This window comes from Psittacula echo (assembly GCF_963264785.1).
Source record: "Psittacula echo genome assembly, chromosome: 4".
NCBI lineage: Eukaryota > Metazoa > Chordata > Aves > Psittaciformes > Psittacidae > Psittacula > Psittacula echo.
In genome coordinates, this window is record NC_137738.1 from 44,730,817 (window position 1) to 44,748,742 (window position 17,926).

At 42.0% G+C, this 17,926-nt stretch overlaps 1 protein-coding gene across 6 annotated transcripts in view; it reads left to right on the forward strand.

The window, feature by feature from the left end:
• Positions 1–17,484, forward strand: part of HIVEP2 (HIVEP zinc finger 2) — a 140,470-nt gene extending 122,986 nt beyond the window's left edge. For all 6 annotated transcript variants that reach the window (XM_080616410.1, XM_080616411.1, XM_080616407.1 and 3 more), the window contains 5 exons: positions 588–742; positions 5,115–5,290; positions 7,869–7,970; positions 8,504–9,414; positions 15,798–17,484. In XM_080616410.1, the coding sequence (XP_080472536.1) occupies positions 588–742; positions 5,115–5,290; positions 7,869–7,970; positions 8,504–9,414; positions 15,798–16,616 (2,163 nt within the window). In that variant the 3' untranslated portion in view covers positions 16,617–17,484. The remainder of the gene's footprint in view (positions 1–587; positions 743–5,114; positions 5,291–7,868; positions 7,971–8,503; positions 9,415–15,797) is intronic.
• The last annotated feature ends 442 nt before the right edge of the window (positions 17,485–17,926 follow it).

The window sequence follows — 17,926 nt, forward strand, 5'->3', positions numbered from 1 at the left end:
AGCTTAAATTTACCCTTCTGCAAGCTCTGCTACTTCTGCTCTCTCTCTCTCCATTTTCAACGTCAGATGTAAGAAGCGAGGCTTTTAAAGTCCTCCCTTCATGTGTGCCAGAGCCTGGTTAATTATCTCCTTTTATTTTGGCCTTTATTTTTGCCATGTCCTGATTCAAACAGTATCAGGCACAAACCGTCATTTGCATTCGTAATTAAAGATTAAGTTAAAAATTAGTAGGGATCTTCAGTTCCATCTAATGTCTTTTACATACTTACTCTTCCTCACGAACTAAACATTAGATAATGGTGCCAGGGAAAATTCTGTAATGGCAATAAATTACTTTCTAAGGTTTTTCCATCTCTATTTTCCAAGATTTTTTTTTCTGAGGAAAGATATGGTGCTGTCTTTTCTGTCAAGACTCGTAAAAATTTGTTCATGCTGACCCTTATCTTAGTTAAATGGGACAAATTAATTCATCTTACAGAGTTCCATCAAAATGAGAGTTTGGCTTTTACCTGGAATGTTACTTGAAATGAAGTGTGCGTTTATTGTGTGCTCCAGCAGTAACACCCTTCCTTGACTTTGTTCTGCAGATGAAACACGAGCCATTCTTCTTGTTTGGCAGCAAGCTTGAAAAGAAAGTAGTGGGGAATATTATAAAAGAAAGAGTAAAAGGAGACATTCATGGAGATAAAGACATTACATCCAAACAAACTGAGCCGATACGAATTAAAATCTTTGAAGGAGGGTAAGAAAATACAACTGGAAATTTCAAGCTCAGCCTGTCATTTTAAAGAGATTTGAAAATTAATGTGAATGAGTTCCGATGTGACCAGTCTCCTGTATTCCTGCCATGTCCTGTAGCTCCCAAATCTCTTCTTTTTTGTGTATATGTCAGTCTTAAAATAAACCACAGGGTACCTGTATACTTACTCTTGGCTCTACTTTGCTATTAGGACAGTTATATTTTCTGGCTGTGTGAGAGCACTCACTCAGAATTGTTACTTTTGTTCCTTAGGTCAAAAAGAAATGGAGAAACAGTTAACGTTTTGATGTTTTCTATCCCATTTCTTTGTATTTAATGGCTTCAATGAGGTTATCTTTCCTCATTGAGATTCTGTGTACTTCCACTCATTTGAATGGGTTAGCTAGGCATGCTTACTCTTACTCTAGTAATTTTTTATTATTTACTGAAGTTAGATTTTGGAGATAAAATGTGAGATGACAATGAAATCTATGCCTAATCCATAGATCTGTCATGTATGGTTGATAAAACTGTGTTTAATTTTACCATGGCTGTCTGTCACTCAAGCGATAACAGAAACAAAGAGAGGGAAAAAGGAGACCTGAAAGCCCATTAACATTGTTTGGAGGCTTGTGAAGCTCTTTATAAAAAGCAACTGAAATGGACACTTGTTTGCCGCAGCAGTATAGTCTAAAATGGAAGATACTGTCTGATTTCTTTTACAGAATTCTGACACGCTGCAATTAATATGCCAGTTGTTAGTAGTGAATAGTCAGGTGGCTTGAACAAGATGTGTTTTTCTGTCTTACCAAACTCAGATGGTCTCACAGCACTGTTTTACTGAGGTAACTAAACAGGTCAGGATGGAGAAGTGAGAAATTTGTACATACATTTCCTTCTCCTGTCAGTTTGTACCCTTTAAAAATCTCAGTTGTCTTTCATTAACATCATGTGTTTTGGCTTCACTTGAATAGTCTCCACTAAAATTAACATTGGCATTTCTCTGTAGTCTGCAACAGTGGAGTATAGCCTACATCTCGCCTGAAAGACTGAAAATGTTATTTTGGAGATTGTTGTAGGTATGCTGACCCAGACACCCTGCTCCTGGCTGTTCTCTGTAGTTGTACATTGTCCCAGTCCCCAAGCCAGTAGTCTGGCTACACAAGAGTGACCCAAATTCAGGGGTGAACCTAAGTTTACAAGAAGTTTAAAGAGCTGCTGCTTCAACTCACACCCACTTTGGAGTACAAAATTTGCCTGCTTCCCACTATGTATCATTTCTGAATTTGGATCACCCAGCTGAAGATAGTCTGCACTATGTAAGCTGAGTGATGAGAGGTCAGAAAAGGGTGTTAAGAAAAGCAGCTTAAAGGAGGATTCAGATCCATGCGAGCTGCTACAGATCACTATAAAATGCATTTACCATCTAATACCTTCTTTAAGAAACTTTGTATGTTACTTACACCATCTCAGATTTCCCTGTACACCAATAAGGTCTATGAAACTATTTGTGTAAAGTCATATAATTTACATCTCACCTAGAAATGCCTTCTAGTAATACATGGCTATGTTTAGATACCCTTTTGAGTAAAACAAAACGTAAGAAACCTTGATGTGCAGATTAATTTTGAGGGGAGTGGGACATGGACACACACATAATCTGTGCAGTATACTGGGACTTCATCAGTAGGAGCATATGACCTGCAAAGTGATTGAAATGATGTAGTATTAATCATAGAATCACAGAATAGTTTGCGTTGGAAGGGACCTTCAAAAGTTATCTAGTCCAACTCCCCTGCAATGAGCAGGGACATTATGGCTCCACCGTTTCCTTATACATCATAATTTTATTGTACATTTTATAGAAACTATTTGTGGAAGGGTAGAATCATTCTTTTCATTAGTTTGGCTATTTTTAAAATGGATTTAATATTCTTTAGATATTATAACCATGTCTTTCATTGTTTTCTGTCCTGACTATTGAATTTGTCTTCCTCTTTAGGTTTCTGTTTATGACTTCTAACAGCTAGTTTTTTCCATGCTTGTTTGCTCTTGGCTGTTTAGAGCTGTTCTGTTCTCCTCTATTCTGTTCTAGTCTCATCAACTCATCTTCATATCATCTCAGCATGCACTGAAATAGTGCTCTGAACTGTGCAGCAAATGTCTGTCATCTTTGTTTCATGTTTTCTCCCCTGGACAGACAAGCATGCATGGTGATATCTTGTTTCAGCAGAGTGTTTTCATTTTGGTTTTCGTTTGACTTGGGGAGTGGATTTGCTTAAGCTTCTTGACTGCTTTCATTTTGTAAGCATGAAGAAGGCAGCTCAGAATCCATAGTTGAGAAAGACCTGTGGTTGTCAGTTTTTGGTTGGTGGGGAAACTTGTCCACCAGGCAGGGAAACGCAGCTGTGCAGCTGCCTTGTGCCAGGGGAGTGGAGTGCTCGTGTGGCAGATGGGCAGAAAGCAAATAGATGTTGCTGGGGATGAGTGAGAGGCTGAAGGAACAAAACAAATGGGGTTGAGGCTGAAAGTGTAGATGTCACAGCACAGCACCACCTCACTGCACCAAAGCCTGTCATGCCCATCCCAGCAAAATCAGGCTGTAAAGAGAGATGAAAAGAAGATAAAACAGCAGTCTTTCAAACAATATTGGGCATTTTGGGAGAAAGCCTGGACATAGCTGATGAAGCAGGGGATAGAGAAGTGACTAGGAGTTATTAGCATGTACCTATGAAGGAGAACTTGGGAAATGGGGCAGACAGAAAAGCAGAATCGCAGAAATGTTAGACAAAATATCCTGCTAGAGAGATGGCTAGATATTAAATGACATTAGACTGTGCCAGTTTTGCCCAGTGAAGGAAAAGGGAAAGGGCCATCTTTATTGGAAAGGAGATGAAAAAAAAATATTTAGGCATCAACATTTTAAAAAGGAGCAGATGTGTTTAGATGCTTTCCAACTTGTTTGGAAATGGCCTTTAAGATCATTAAGTCTGACCTTTAACCCAAGACTGCGAAGTCCATCACTAAACAATGTCACTGAGGAATTCATCTAAACATTTTTTGAACACTTCCAGGGATGGTGATTCTGGTCACTTCCCTGGGAAGGCTGTTCTAATACCCGATCACCCTTGTTTAATAGATAACAAGGTGGACATAAGAACACGACAGTGTTTTATGTATTTCTAAGAAACTAGTTTCAGTATTTATATTGCCTTTGATATAGCTGAACATATGGAAGAAGTGTTCATCTAAGAAAAGCACACTTGAAAAAAGTTTCAGCTCTGTAACCCAAAAATTTCCACTTGCTTCTTGTAGAGTTATCATCACATTAACAGAATCTTTCACACAGTCCCTTATTTATTTAAAGCACTGACAGTACCAACGATATCTTGTGGGCTGCCCATCCACAGGGTGACTGACAGTACTTAGTGCTTCTTAGGTAGAGGGCAGTGGAGGACAGAGGGCAGAAAAAATATTATTTCTCAGTTCTTGCAGTTTCTGGATTTTATTTAGGGTGAGTGAGGATGAAATTCTCCCCCTAGGAAATGCCCTGTGCTCTTCAAACCTCAGAACAGCTCCCCTGGGCCCTTTCAGATTTCGTTATTAACAATTTATCATGGTAGTAAAGGCAATGTACACCTTTAAATAGATTTCCATATCTTATTTATTATCTAACTGCACACTATGTAATCAGGAAAAATAGCTTGGAACACTTACGCTTGTGCTAAGAAAATTTCTTTTAACAGCTTTCTGCTAAGTATGCAGTTTGGAAGTTTCCCATTTTATTTCTGAAGCAGCACATACCTGAGTGAACTCAGTTTGGTGTCCCATAGGGAGGGATCCATCTTCGGGAGCTTCAGGCATCTGTAGTGTAAATGCATACGTCTTTGCTAGACATCTGCATTCCCTTTATGCTTAATGGGGAGAAACGGGCATTTCCAGGATGTGATTTATCTGATCCCAAGGGATAAATACACTAAAATAGTTAAATGGACCGTGACGCAAAACACTGTTTTCAGTGGTGGTAGATGCCTGCATTGTACAAGACTACAGTTAACTGAAATAAATCCAACCTGCAGACTTGTATTTGGAGTTGTGCTGTGTCTGTAGGAATAATAGCTAATCTGTTTTCTGATAAGGCGTTTAGACTATTCTTATAATCTAACTCTTTGGTCTCATATTGCTAAAACACACTGGGACCAGTGCATTCCCTGAAAGGCAAATACTTTGTGAGTTCGACTGAAAGTTCAGTAGTTCCTATGGACTTCTGCAAATTTGTTTTGATTAGATGTATACAGGATCAGGATCAGATGCATAGAGGTGATGTTTTTGCATGTATGTCTCTGTGATTTAAGTGCTTGCTCCTTTCCAACAGGTATAAATCAAATGAGGATTATGTCTATGTCAGAGGTCGTGGCCGAGGAAAGTACATTTGTGAAGAATGTGGAATTCGTTGCAAAAAGCCAAGCATGCTCAAGAAACATATCCGCACTCATACTGATGTCCGGCCTTACGTATGCAAGTTGTGCAATTTTGCCTTCAAAACTAAAGGTACTTGACCCTTTTAGCTGAACTCTTGCCACTTCCCAAACAGATCTTGAGCTGTTTTGCCATCTGGGATCCAAGCACCCTTTGCAATCAAGGAGAGAATTTTCCTCAGAACAAAATTATTGTGTTTATATATACAGGACTTCATCAGAGAGGTTCTTCTCTTCTGTTTAATTGATCCAGGGATTTTGGGTAGCTTCATTGCGAGCTATAGGCTCTTGACTGGTCCATATGTCTGCAGAGAAAATGTAGTAGCATAAGAACCACCCTTACCAATAATACTTTCTGCCAAAAATGTTACATGGTGCAAATTTTGATTGCAGCAACACTTAAATGCTACCAGGATAATACTCTTGTTATGACATAATGTAGAAGCAAAGCATCAGCTGCTGAGGAAAACATGCCTTCACGGGCTTTACAGTGGGTCAGTTTCAAGCTTATAAATAATGTATGTCTCCCAGGTGGGCCACTCCATCCACTGTGGCATTAATTATGAATAGAGATCTGATAGCTTGTGTTCACATGTATTTATCAGCACAGAAAAAAGCTTCCATTTGTCACACTGAGGCCACAGATAATTATATTCTTTGGAATCTGGATATGTGTTGCAACTATCTCCTTAAGAGAAAAAAAATCTCTTTTATTTTGGTAGCATTTCTTTGTAGCACAGCCCAAATGAGCCTTACATTCTCAGTTTCTTCAGTTCCCCTTGGTAGACAAGAGAAATGGATTCTGGTCCCAGTGGGGTGAACTTACTTGAAGAGGGGGAGAGGAAACTGAAGGAAATTTCTCCCAAGATCCCAGCGCAGCTTCATGGCCGTTTTGAGGATTGAGAATTGTAATAGTTTCCATGACTCCAGCACTTCTTCCTCTGCCAAAGATGGGAATAGCTGATGGATGGTAGTAGACCCATCAACCTAATTTAAGATGAGAACTTTCATGGGGGTGTAGAGACAAAGACAAGGAGCTGCTCATTTGTAGTCCCAATAGACCATTTGGTGAGCTGTTCTTGGATCACTGTTTACATTTGACATTGCTGGAGGAATGGATCTTGAGGAGGGACTTGAAGGAGGATTGTGGTTTTGCAGCTGTGTTCAGAGAGGGCATTCCAGGCAGAAGAGATGGCATGGAAAGAAATGTGAAATTGCTTACTGAGGCTGGCATTTCTGGCAGAGAAGAAACAGGGAGGAGGTGGTATGCTATTGCACAAGAAAGGCACGAGTAGGAACAGATTAAGTTAGCTTTCGATGTACAAGAAGTGTTTAACTGATGGATTACTGCTTATGAGCAGTTGTCAGCCTCATAACTATTGTTGCTATTTTGCTGAGACCTTCAGAGGTACTTAGGTTTTCAGTGTACACCCTGAGCACTTAGCCATGCAGTGGCACCAGTGGCCAAGTTAGACTTTTCATGCAGTGCACAGACACAATAAAAAACTCTTGTAGGGAAAAGAATTAATTTGAACTAGCTGAGATTGAAAGTCAGAGAAGAGCCTGGCTTGTGAACTTCTAAGCACACCTCCGCTATCCAACAGAGTGGTGCAGTGCTCCTGCCCCCAGGTTGCAAGTGCCACATGCACCATGTGGGGATGCTGGCTGGAGTCCTGAAGGCTGCATAGGAACATTCACTGAGTGCTTTCCTTGAGCTAAGAAGCACCATGTCTTGGTAATGGATTGGGTTTGCTTTTGCCACACTTTCCCTGTTGGTGTTGCAAATGTGCCCAAAGTGGCTTATCAATTAGAGCTGTATTCTTATATCTCCAGCTTGTGCTCAATATTCTTTGCCATGAAATGTCTCTTGGGGCCAGTCTCAATCCAGTTTTCTTGTCTGTGAAAAAACAGACCAAGACAGGCACTCCAGAAAGTCAATAGTCTAGTGTTAGATTGCTCCCTCAGGGGAACAGGAGATATGATTTCAAATCCCAGCTGTGTCTGGTTCAGATTCGTACTCCAAAGCAGGGAGCTGAACCTGTATGTCCCACATCCCAGGTGAATGCAGTAATGACAGCTCCTCCAAGTTCAGAGATTGCAGCTAGATGGTGAACTTGCAACAGAAAGTCTCCCATAAATGTCTTTTTTTGTGGAGTACTTTTCCTTCAAAGTGCTTTGAACATGCTGAACATTTGGAACCTACATATGAAGTAAATGGGAGAGCCCTCAGCTTGAAAGTACCACTGTGAAACTAGGAGTGTGAGCCCTGAATGGCTGGTGTGGATTGGATTTATTTTGATGCCCAGGCAGTCTGTACATATCACCAACACTGAGCTCAGGGATACATAACATCAAAAAGAGGGTTTTTTAGCTTGCTGGGGTGCCTAAATGTCATGTGGAAAATTGGACAGATGCCTATATACCTCTCAGGCCCTGAGTTTAAGTTTGACTTTTTTTTAATATAAAAACCCACTCTCATTAAAACAGGCTCTGAGGGCAATGGGCTGGATGAGTCAGCCCTGTCTGTTGGGTTTTTTTTCTTAAACTAAAAACCCCCATCTGTAGCATAACGAAGTTAAGATACACCAAAACCTGACTTGGAGAGTGATCTTTGCTGTTGTCCGTTAATTAGATTAATCTCTGACCCGTAGGAAATCTGACAAAACATATGAAGTCTAAAGCACATATGAAAAAATGCCTGGAGCTTGGAGTATCAATGACATCCGTAGATGATGCTGAAACTGAAGAAGCAGGTATGTCAGAATGATTTAATTTTAGTTGGAATGGCCTCTGGAGTATGCAAATAACTCACTGCACTTTAGCACAGTGCATGGCATGGGAAAATATATTAAGAGTATTTGGGGTATTTTTTAATTAAGAGGCATATTTTTAATAAACAGGAAGTATAAAAAATAAATCCGATCCATTTGTCTGAATTCCATTTTTTATTAAGATACATGAGGAGGAGATAGAAATAAAAGTATGATCTGTCATGTTCTGTCTCATACAAAGTTCCTAATCTTTTTGATTTAGATGTGAGAGGTGGGAACTTTTAGTGAAGTTGCAAGATGGGGTAGGGTGAATTTGCTTTTTATACTTCGAGTATAGATTGTAAAGTTATTACTATGAAAAATTATGGTTTGAGACTATGAAGAATGGCATGCAGCCACTGCAGATGAAAGCATCCAGTGATGGCAGTGGGTGTGCTGGGTGGGGAATGAATGTGGTGAAAGGTGTAAGAGATGGAGTATGTGCTCACCATTTTGACTTGCTGTGGCTGTTTCAGAAAACATGGAGGACATGCAGCAGGAGGCAGAGAAGAGTAGCAACCTAGCAGGCCTGTCAGCAGAACACCAGTTTTCTGACGCAGAGGAGTCAGACGGCGAGGATGGCGACGACAATGATGATGATGATGAAGATGAGGATGATTTTGATGATACTCAGGGAGACTCGACACCAAAAACCAGATCAAGAAGCACCAGCCCGCAGCCCCCTCGGTTCTCCTCCCTGTCAGTGAACTCGGCTGGGGCATCACAGGGGGCTTCCCCTGAGGGCTCCCTTCCTGTGGGACACTCCTCCCTCATCAGTTACTTGGTCACCTTACCTAGCATTCAGGTTACTCAGCTTATAACACCAAGCGACTCCTGTGAAGACTCACAGATGACAGAGTATCAGAGGTTTTTCCAGAGTAAGAGTACCGATTCAGAGCCTGATAAAGACAGGTTGGACATACCCAGCTGCATGGATGAGGATTATGTGGTTTCGTTAGACCCTAGTTCATCTCCAAGGGACCTCTCACCTTCCAGTCAACAGTCGTCACCCGGCTACGATTCTTCACCCTATAGAGATAACTCACCAAAGAGGTATTTAATGCCAAAAGGGGATTTGTCACCCAGAAGGCATCTGTCACCCCGAAGAGATATTTCACCCATGAGGCACCTTTCCCCACGGAAGGAGGCTGTGCTGAGGAGAGAGTTATCACCAAGACGGGACGTGTCACCAAGACGTCACTTGTCACCAAGGAGACCAATGTCACCAGGGAAAGATGCATCTGTTCGAAGAGATTTATCTCCTAGAAGAGAGAGGAGATACATGGCCTCTGTTAGAGCAGCGTCTCCACGGAGGGGCTTATACCATAATCCAGCATTGTCCATGGGTCAATATGTACAGTCTGAATCTTTTCCAGTGGGGCATTCAGTAAGTATGAAAGAATATTTTCACTCCTGTTGTCAGAAACAATACACTTTCCTAACTTGTGCACAGTATTTTCAGCTTTTTAGAAGAAGAAGGCATAAGCTTTCTTTGAGCTTTGAGCCCTGGCGGGATGTCCTGGAACAAATAAAACGAATTTGGAATAGACAGGGGCCACGTCAGGCTGTTGAGTCTAAGCATTAAATCTTCACTTGGTTCAAACCTGAGTAGCTCCATTACTTTCAAGGAAGTTAGGCTGGCTTACCTTAATTGCCCCATCTTTATTATATTTCTTATCTATATTGTATTATATTATATTGTTTTTAAGTGGTCCAGGAAGGTTATATGGCATGTGGGGCTTGTTTCTTCACTGTAAAACTTCTCGGACTGTCAGATGGGATCAAGCCCAGATCAGGGCTTAAGGCCCTGATGCTGCAGTGTAGTGCCCATCACTGAGTATTGTTTAATGGAATAAAGATCTAAAATAAATGGAACCTCAGGGAAAACAGGGTGCCCACTGAAATCAGTATCTGGAGTTTAAAGGATACTATTGAGTAAGGATACAGGAGCAGGCAGCTGTCTGCCCCGCAGAAAGTGCTATCACAGACTGTCCCTATTTCGGCAGGGACAAAACCATCTGGGTGGAAAGGGAGATATGCAAAACCTTCACAGCTGCTGTCTGTGCCATCTTTTGGTAAATCAGCCCTCTGAAACTGCTGTCTTGGCACTTTTGACTGGTCCTAGCATTCACAAAATACTCTCTCCACAAATTGATTTGGTCTTTAGAGTTAAGGAGTGGTCTCACTCTATATTATTTAGTTATTTGTTTATTATGCTCCCCTCACCATGCTTGATGTTGCTGCTGCTCTCTCACTGCATGCCTCGTCACCTCTTCTTGGCTCTTTGTGTAGTCTTTGTAGTGCTTCTCAGACACGAGATGCCACCAGCCTGTAATATCCGGAAGTGGCTTCCAGCTTTTCAGGGGGAAAAGGGAAAGCTGCAAAGTGAGCAGCCATATGTGTAGATAGTCTCCCACATCTTGGACATGGGCCCACGACCTAGTGAGTTGTTGGAGAGAGCAGGAGAGAGGGGTGACTGACTAAGTGGCCCTTGAGGAAGGGCATGCTGAAACCCTGCCGCACTCTCATAGGGATGGTCACTGCGTAACAGAGAGGATACAAATCCCGCCAGCAGTTCTACCAACAGAGTAAGGAAGTACAACAGAGGATAAAGAGTCACCAGTTTGACAGTCATGATGTCTTAGTATCAAATGGAAGGGATTATGTGAAATGCTACAGCTGACATTGTGCAGGGACTCCCAGTCCCTAATGTCCACATGACACATTTCCATGGGTATCCTGTAGTAGAGATTTTGGATGTGTCATGATGCTGGCAAAAGGGTATGTAACAGTTACCCTTGGCCATCTGACAGTTCTTGCTGTAATGTTTGCCTTGTGTGTTTTACACACCTTCCAGCAAGGCATTTAACACATTGTAAGGACTCTTTTAGCACCCTTAGCTCCTTCTGTGGAAAGTCCACCATGCCAGATTGGCTTTTAACACTTGTTTTTGAGGTTGGATCAGCCATGTGGCAGTGAAAAACTCAATGTAAAAATCAGTTGTCCTACAGAAAGTGTTGGTAACTCAGTGGCATGTTGAGTATTCTGAAAGAGAATTCCAGACCTCAGTACAGCCACCTGAATACAGACATCACTGTAAGTGAAGCCTGGGCAAATTTAAATGAGGAAATGACAAGTGAGGATGATTGCACATCTTAACAAATGACTGCAAAGAAGGAAAGACTGATTCCTCACCTCTTGATGCCTTTCTAGAAGACATACTTTGGCCAAACAGTAGTTGAGTTTAGGTGAAACGTAAGTTATTATACACAGTGTGTGGGAAGACAAATAACACCTGAACTTGCTATAAATGAAAGCTGTCAGAGAAGAAAAAAGGAATAAAGGCTGTTTTTCACTTTCAGAGAAGTGAAATCCAGCAAATCAGAACATGATTAGCAACTGTATCAGTGATGCATGGGCCAGCTTAAAGTCCTGCTTCCTCTTTCAGAGCTGTATTGGGTTCCCAGTCCTTGCAGGAATGAGAGTGGTTTTGTGCTTATGGTGCCTGCAGTTCCCAGAAGAGGCCAGTTTTCTTTCTTCTCCACTGAAATCAATGTGTTTGTTCTAGTTACTTTGGCCAGTGCTGATGTAGTTCCCCTTCATGTTGTTTCTCCTGAATGTTCAGGAGTTTTGGTGATCTTGTGCAAAGAGCTTGTAAAGTGCTCCAGCATTGAAAGTACCACATAGGAAGCAGTTGAAATAATTTCTTCAGGAAGTGGAAAAAAGCATGGGGAAAGTAGCTGGTTTTGTTGGTTTTACAAAAATACAGAAAAGTATACCTCTTTGGCAGTTAATAACAGGATGCACTCTTGCGACAGGATACTCTCTGCAAAGCAGCCTAAGGCTCTGGTTGATGATGGTGAACAGTTGCCTTTGGCAGCTTAAATTGGCATCTTTAAATGTAAAGGCAGATCCCCACTGCTGTCTAGATACATTCATGATCTTCTCGTCTGTCAATGCTAGAGGTTTCTTGCCTTTCTGAGGAGGCTGGTGCCGTTATTGAAGGGCTCTGATTCTTCTCGACAGTAATTTTATGCCAGTCCTGAGAAAAGAAGAGATGGGAAGGCTGCTTTTGAATGCTGCACCATGAATGCCTTTCTGTTGCTATTTTAGTTTAGATCAGGCATGTCTCTTGTCACATCTGTGGTGCTTTGACCCACACTGCAGACCAGTCTTGGAGTAAGTGAGCTGGATTATTTTCAGCTGAAATTAAATGGGAAAATATGCTCCAGGAATGCAGCAGGTGCACTTAAATTTAAAGTAGGTATTCAAGTGAGTGAGAAGAGACCATGTCAGGTTAGTCCAAAGCAACCTTCCCCTCCAACCCCACAACATGTATATTGTTAACATGGGATCCAGTGCCAACAGTTCTACTCTGTTCCTGCTTGTCCCCACTCCTAGTGCACCCTGCTACTTCTCAGCATGGACCAGAGCTTTTGCCTGTTCTTCCAGTCCCAGAGCTAGACAAAATGAGTCTTTGAATATATCTTGCTGTGAGCAGTACAAACTTGTCTGTAGGAGGTAGGTTCTAGGAGGTTGTGCATTTTAGCTTGTGTTGCTGTTGCACCTCTCATTTGTTTTGAAGTCTGAAATAATCAGGAGAGATGAAGGGCACCTCTATATCCACTTGAAAGTCCATAGTACTTAAGGTCCTTTGATCATCCCAGACATAAGGATATTAAATCCCTTCCCAAGCACTCAATAGTTAATCATCTTCAGCATTCCTGTACAGAGAGCCAGTGTAAAACTCTTAAAGTCCAGGTGAACTGTAAATAGGTCTGCTGGTGTATGTGGGCTGTGATGGTGCATTCTTAGGACTGAAGATTGAGCTGATCTTGAAGCTGAAGTCCACACGTATTTATAGTCATTACATCAGTAATATGCCGTATTATTGAATTTCACAATAGAGGTCAACATTTTCTGGTTTTTAACCCTAAAAAGCCTCAATTACATTATGATGTGGTAATCAAAGAGATTGTTTTCCACACGCCATCTTTTTGTAGGCTGTGGTCTGGGACTGCCAGGAGGATATCTGTGAAGTGTGCTTGGCTTTGAAAAGCAATCTTCCTCTTAATCCCCTGTGGCCTGTTTTGGGTCATGTACCAGATACAGGGTGAACCTACCTCATCACTGGGACCTTTGAAGCTGGATATGGCTTTGCTCAGGGGTGTGATGTGGCAGTCTGGCCATATGACCAGGTCAGAGAGTTTAGTGAAAAGCTGCTACAGAATGTAGTTGCTTTGGAAATTGTATGTCACCTGGAGTTGGAGGGTAATAGGCTAAATTGCAACAAATGAGAATGCATAGGAAACAAGCTATATTCCCATCGCCTGATAGAGTAACTTGTCTCACTGCACTGGCAGCAACCCCTTCTGACTGCACTGCAAAAAGATACTGTGACTTTCTGCACTGTGCTCAGTTGTGGGATCTAATACTCACCCTGTCAACAGAATAGAATCTTTGGATTTTCAGGATGTTCGTTAAAAGCAGGCGACTCCTCTAACACTCAGTCTTTCACCATGAATCTGTGTATGTGTGTCTGCTTGTAGGTATAAAAGCGCTAGCTATTGGTAAAGGAAATAAAAACAGGGCAAGAGTTATTATTGCCTGTAACCATTTATGCTGGCCATTTCCAAACTCATCTGCCAGAGCTAGAGAAAGATAATCCGATATGTGCTTAGCCAGGCTTGGAAGGCATCCAGTGGGCATGCACACACTGTCACTGTCTGTATGAAAATTAGGCATATGAGACATATATTGGATGATACTGCTGATCTTGAAGCATGTAGCAGTTTCTATCATATTAGCCACCTATATCCAACAAGGACAGACTGTATCCTGTTCCCTTTTGAAACTGTGGCAGGGTCCAACATGAAGTCAGTGTCTTCCTCAGTTAGAGATTTCTGTGTGACTAAGTTTGTTCTTTGATGAGTTTTGCTCTCTTTTTTTTTTTTTTTTTTGGGTTGCTTTTGCTCTATTTCCCTTAGCCCAGTTTCACATCAGATGCAATGGTGATAAATGTCATGGCTTAGGAAACAGCTGAGAGGACAGTATGACAAAAACAGCTTGACAGACCAGAGAAGGGGCTAAAAAAGGAGGCAAGCAGCTGTGCAGAGGTGAGGTTAGTGATAGGAAGGACTGGCAGGGTAGGTGAACTATGTCTTGTGGCTTGGTAACTGCAGTTTATTCTGTAAATTTTCCCCAATTCAGCTGTATAATGTGCTGTCACTGTGCTTTCTTGTGACAGTTTCTCTTTTATGAGACTCAAGTGTCTCACTTTCTGAATAGGACAATTCCCAACATAGATTAGCCTCTGAATAATAGCATCTCTTAAGTTTGTGTATGATGATTATGGGTCACCCTTCCTGTCTCAGCTTTGATTTATATCAAACCAGACAAAGCATCTGAGCACAGTGAGATTGAGCCCCTGGGTAGCACAGAAACTGAATCTTTAATTTCCCCTTAAACCAGTTCCCCAGGATGGGGTCAAGAGGTTGCTTAATGCCTGGAGAGCTAGGATTTCCCAGCAGTGAAGTGCTGCCACTTAAATGCGTTGGCATTTAGCAGTGCAGTCCTCAGGCTGCCACACCAAGTCTGTGGTAGCAGTGCAGCTGTGGGGCAATTGATAGGTGTCTGGACAATTTGCAGAGCAAAGATAAGCATTTTCACTCATTTAATTTTGTATGGGAGTCCCTGAGAGTTATGTGGCCAAATCCCACACATAATTATGAAGAAGTCATCCTGCACTTCTGTCATCGTTATTCCTCTGGTCAGCAATAAATGATACTTATTCATTGGATGGAAAACAAATTTTAAAAGTTAAGAATGAAAAAAAGAGAAACCCAAAAGCCCAGGGCACATTTAACACTGGGTGGAGATGGAGCTATTTGTTCTTCCAAGGCAGGGACTAATGGGAAGGCACTGAGAATGTCAATATTGTGAGAATGGTTTTTATTAGCAATCACAAAATCCCTCATTCTTCTCAATCGCATTATGAGTGGTGAATCTCCCTGCCACAGAACCATCATTTTCACTCATAGCTTATGTCTGTGCTTTTGTTATTATTTATTGTTTACATTACAAATAGATAGGCCAGAATGGTGCTCCATTGCCATAATGGCATTGTCATAATTGGTCCTGAACTCCCGTGGAAATGCCCATCCCATTTCATCAAGGATTGGGTAAAGCTGGTGGGGAGCGAGTACCTTCTCTGAGGCTGCAGAACAGGGTCTTTCAGCAGGCAGAAAGTACATACCTACAGTCAGATTTTTCCCATGCTGCTCAGCAGCAGTGGTGAGCAGGGAGTGTTTGGATGTGTATTTCTCTGCAACAAGGTGTTGATACCCAGTGTGGACTGCCAATACCAGCACGGTTTGCACAGTCCTCTAAAAGAGAGGGCCAGATGGATCTCCTGGCCAAATTTCTCCTGGGGAATGAAACTCTATCTACCCCAGATTCTCTCTACAGTTTCAGTTGAATATAATGCTCTTCACTTCCTGGCCTAAATTGCTGCATTGTATTGCTGAACACTTAACTAGCCTTTCACCTCAGAGGTATGAGCCCTGTGGGGCTGAGCTAAGCAAAACCAGCTCTGTGTTTTGGATAAGCAATTAGTGGAGTTTTCCAAATGCTTTGGGATCTATCTGAATGAAAGGTGCTGCATGAATGGGAGGCTGTGTTAGACAGGAAAGCAGATAGGTGGTTTGGCAGCTGGACAGGAATTTTGCTAGTAGCAGTGCTGACATTTCTTTTGTTTTTTTCTGGTTACAGAGAAGGGGGTTGTCTCAGGGGCCTTACTTCAATGTATATGGAGAAAAAGGAGGCATGGAGCACCGCAGGTCTAGCCAGTTCCCCGAAGGTCCGAGCGACTACGTCTTCAGTCATCTTCCACTACACTCCCAGCAACAGATCCGAGCACCCATCCCCATGATGCCTATCGGTGGTATTCAGATGGTCCATTCAGTACCAGTGGCCCTTTCAGGTTTACATTCTCCGTCCACTCTGGCCCTGCAGAGGGAGGGCTCTGAGGATAAGCAACGGGGAACTGCAGAAATCCTTACAAAAGAATCGTATAGTATTTCTAAGCACCACGAGAAACGTACCTCTCCGCACAGCTTGCACCTCACCGCTCCCTCCAGTGCGCCCTCCTCTTCACTGCTGTTGCTGGCGCAGAGCACGTCAGAGGACAGTGTTGTAGCTACCGAGAGGGAGCAGGAGGAGAACATACAGACTTGTACAAAAGCCATAGCCTCTCTGCGAATCGCCACAGAAGAAGCCGTTCTGCATGGGGCGGAGCAGCTGCAGAGGCCTTCTGAGCCTCACCAGAAACCCTTAGAAAGTGCACATTTTAGCATTAAACACTTTAGTGGATCTGAGCCGGGCCAGCCCTGTGCCTCAGCCACCCATCCTGACTTGCACGGTGGTGAACAGGACAGTTTTGGTACATCACAGACTGCGTTAGCGCATCCCACCTTTTACAGCAAGAGCTTTGTGGACGTCCGGCAGTTGGGCTTTCACAGCAGGAGCGACCCCCCATCAAGCACACAGGAAAGAAAAGAGCTGTCATCTGAGAAGAGCAGGCCGCATTGATCTGAGATGCATGGAGACTTTCACCCATACATTTACCCCACTTCCTTCTTTTTTTTTTTTTTTTCTAGAGATAGAAGAAGTATTCAACTTTACAGCATGCCTGTTCTAAGTTACAGTAGTTTGCTATTATATATACTTTTGTTATATCAAAAGAATTAGATAAAATAACAAGTCATCATGAGCCTGACCAAAACTAAATTTGAAATTCTTATTGGGTCTGGTACTTTTAAACTGTACAGATGTTTGTGCCTTTTCTTTACTTTGCTTATATTCTTATAAGCATTTTTTTAGCAGTAATTTGTACATATTTTAGAATTTGTGTATCTGCTTTGTAATAAATGTAATTTCTTTCCTTTTTTGGACACTTGGATCTAAATGATGTAAAGCAAAACAGCATCAATATATGTGAGGTTGCACTAAAACATATTTTTATATGATTAAAACTGAACAGCTTTTATGTACAGCTCTGATTCTGTAATACTAATATTTATTTACTTTGTTTCATAAATTGTAAATTTTTTTCTTAATGTTGTGGATTGCTTTTCTATGTGAAGCATGGGATTTACTGTTGCGTAATTAGAACAAAATGTATATTGTAAAACAAGATATTTAAACTAGAGTATCTTATCTTATTCTGCACTTATGCATTAGTTAAAAAAAAAAAAAGATAAAGGATGTATCAGTCAGTTCTTAACTCTTGTAATTTTTTTTGTCTCGTTTGCCGGATTGACTATAACTTAAGTGCTGATTGTGATTTTAAACTGATAGTACCGTAAAGCATTAAAGTAAAACAATGTGCTATTGTGAGTTTTTTCAAAGCTTTATAAAACAGTTATAAATATATTAAAAGTATTTGGTCTTATGTGAACATGTTGATCTATATATTCCTTTAAAAAGCTATGGGAAAACATTCCACCCCATGTAAATATGTGCATCACTGGTGCTGTCTGTGTAACTCACCGGGACAGGCGAGGTTTGCTGTGCTACCAGGCACGGGGCCAGGGCACTGCTGGCTGCCAGGAGGAAGAGTCCAGCAGCAGGGTGGCGAGGCCCGTATGGCCGCACGGGGCTGGGTGAGGAGCCGGCCCGCTGGCTGGACAAGCGGCATCCCGCCAAGGCCCGGCAGTCTCCTGCTCGCTAGGGCTGACCGTGGGGAGTAGCTGTCATTCAGAGGTGCCCTGAAGTGTCAGAGAGGTGTCGGAGCAGGGAGAAAAGGGGTTTTCTTGCACTTGAGCACCACAGCTGGTCACTCCCTACAGCGGTACCTGAGTCAGCTTCAAGGGAGGCTCCCATCCTATCCCACTGATGGA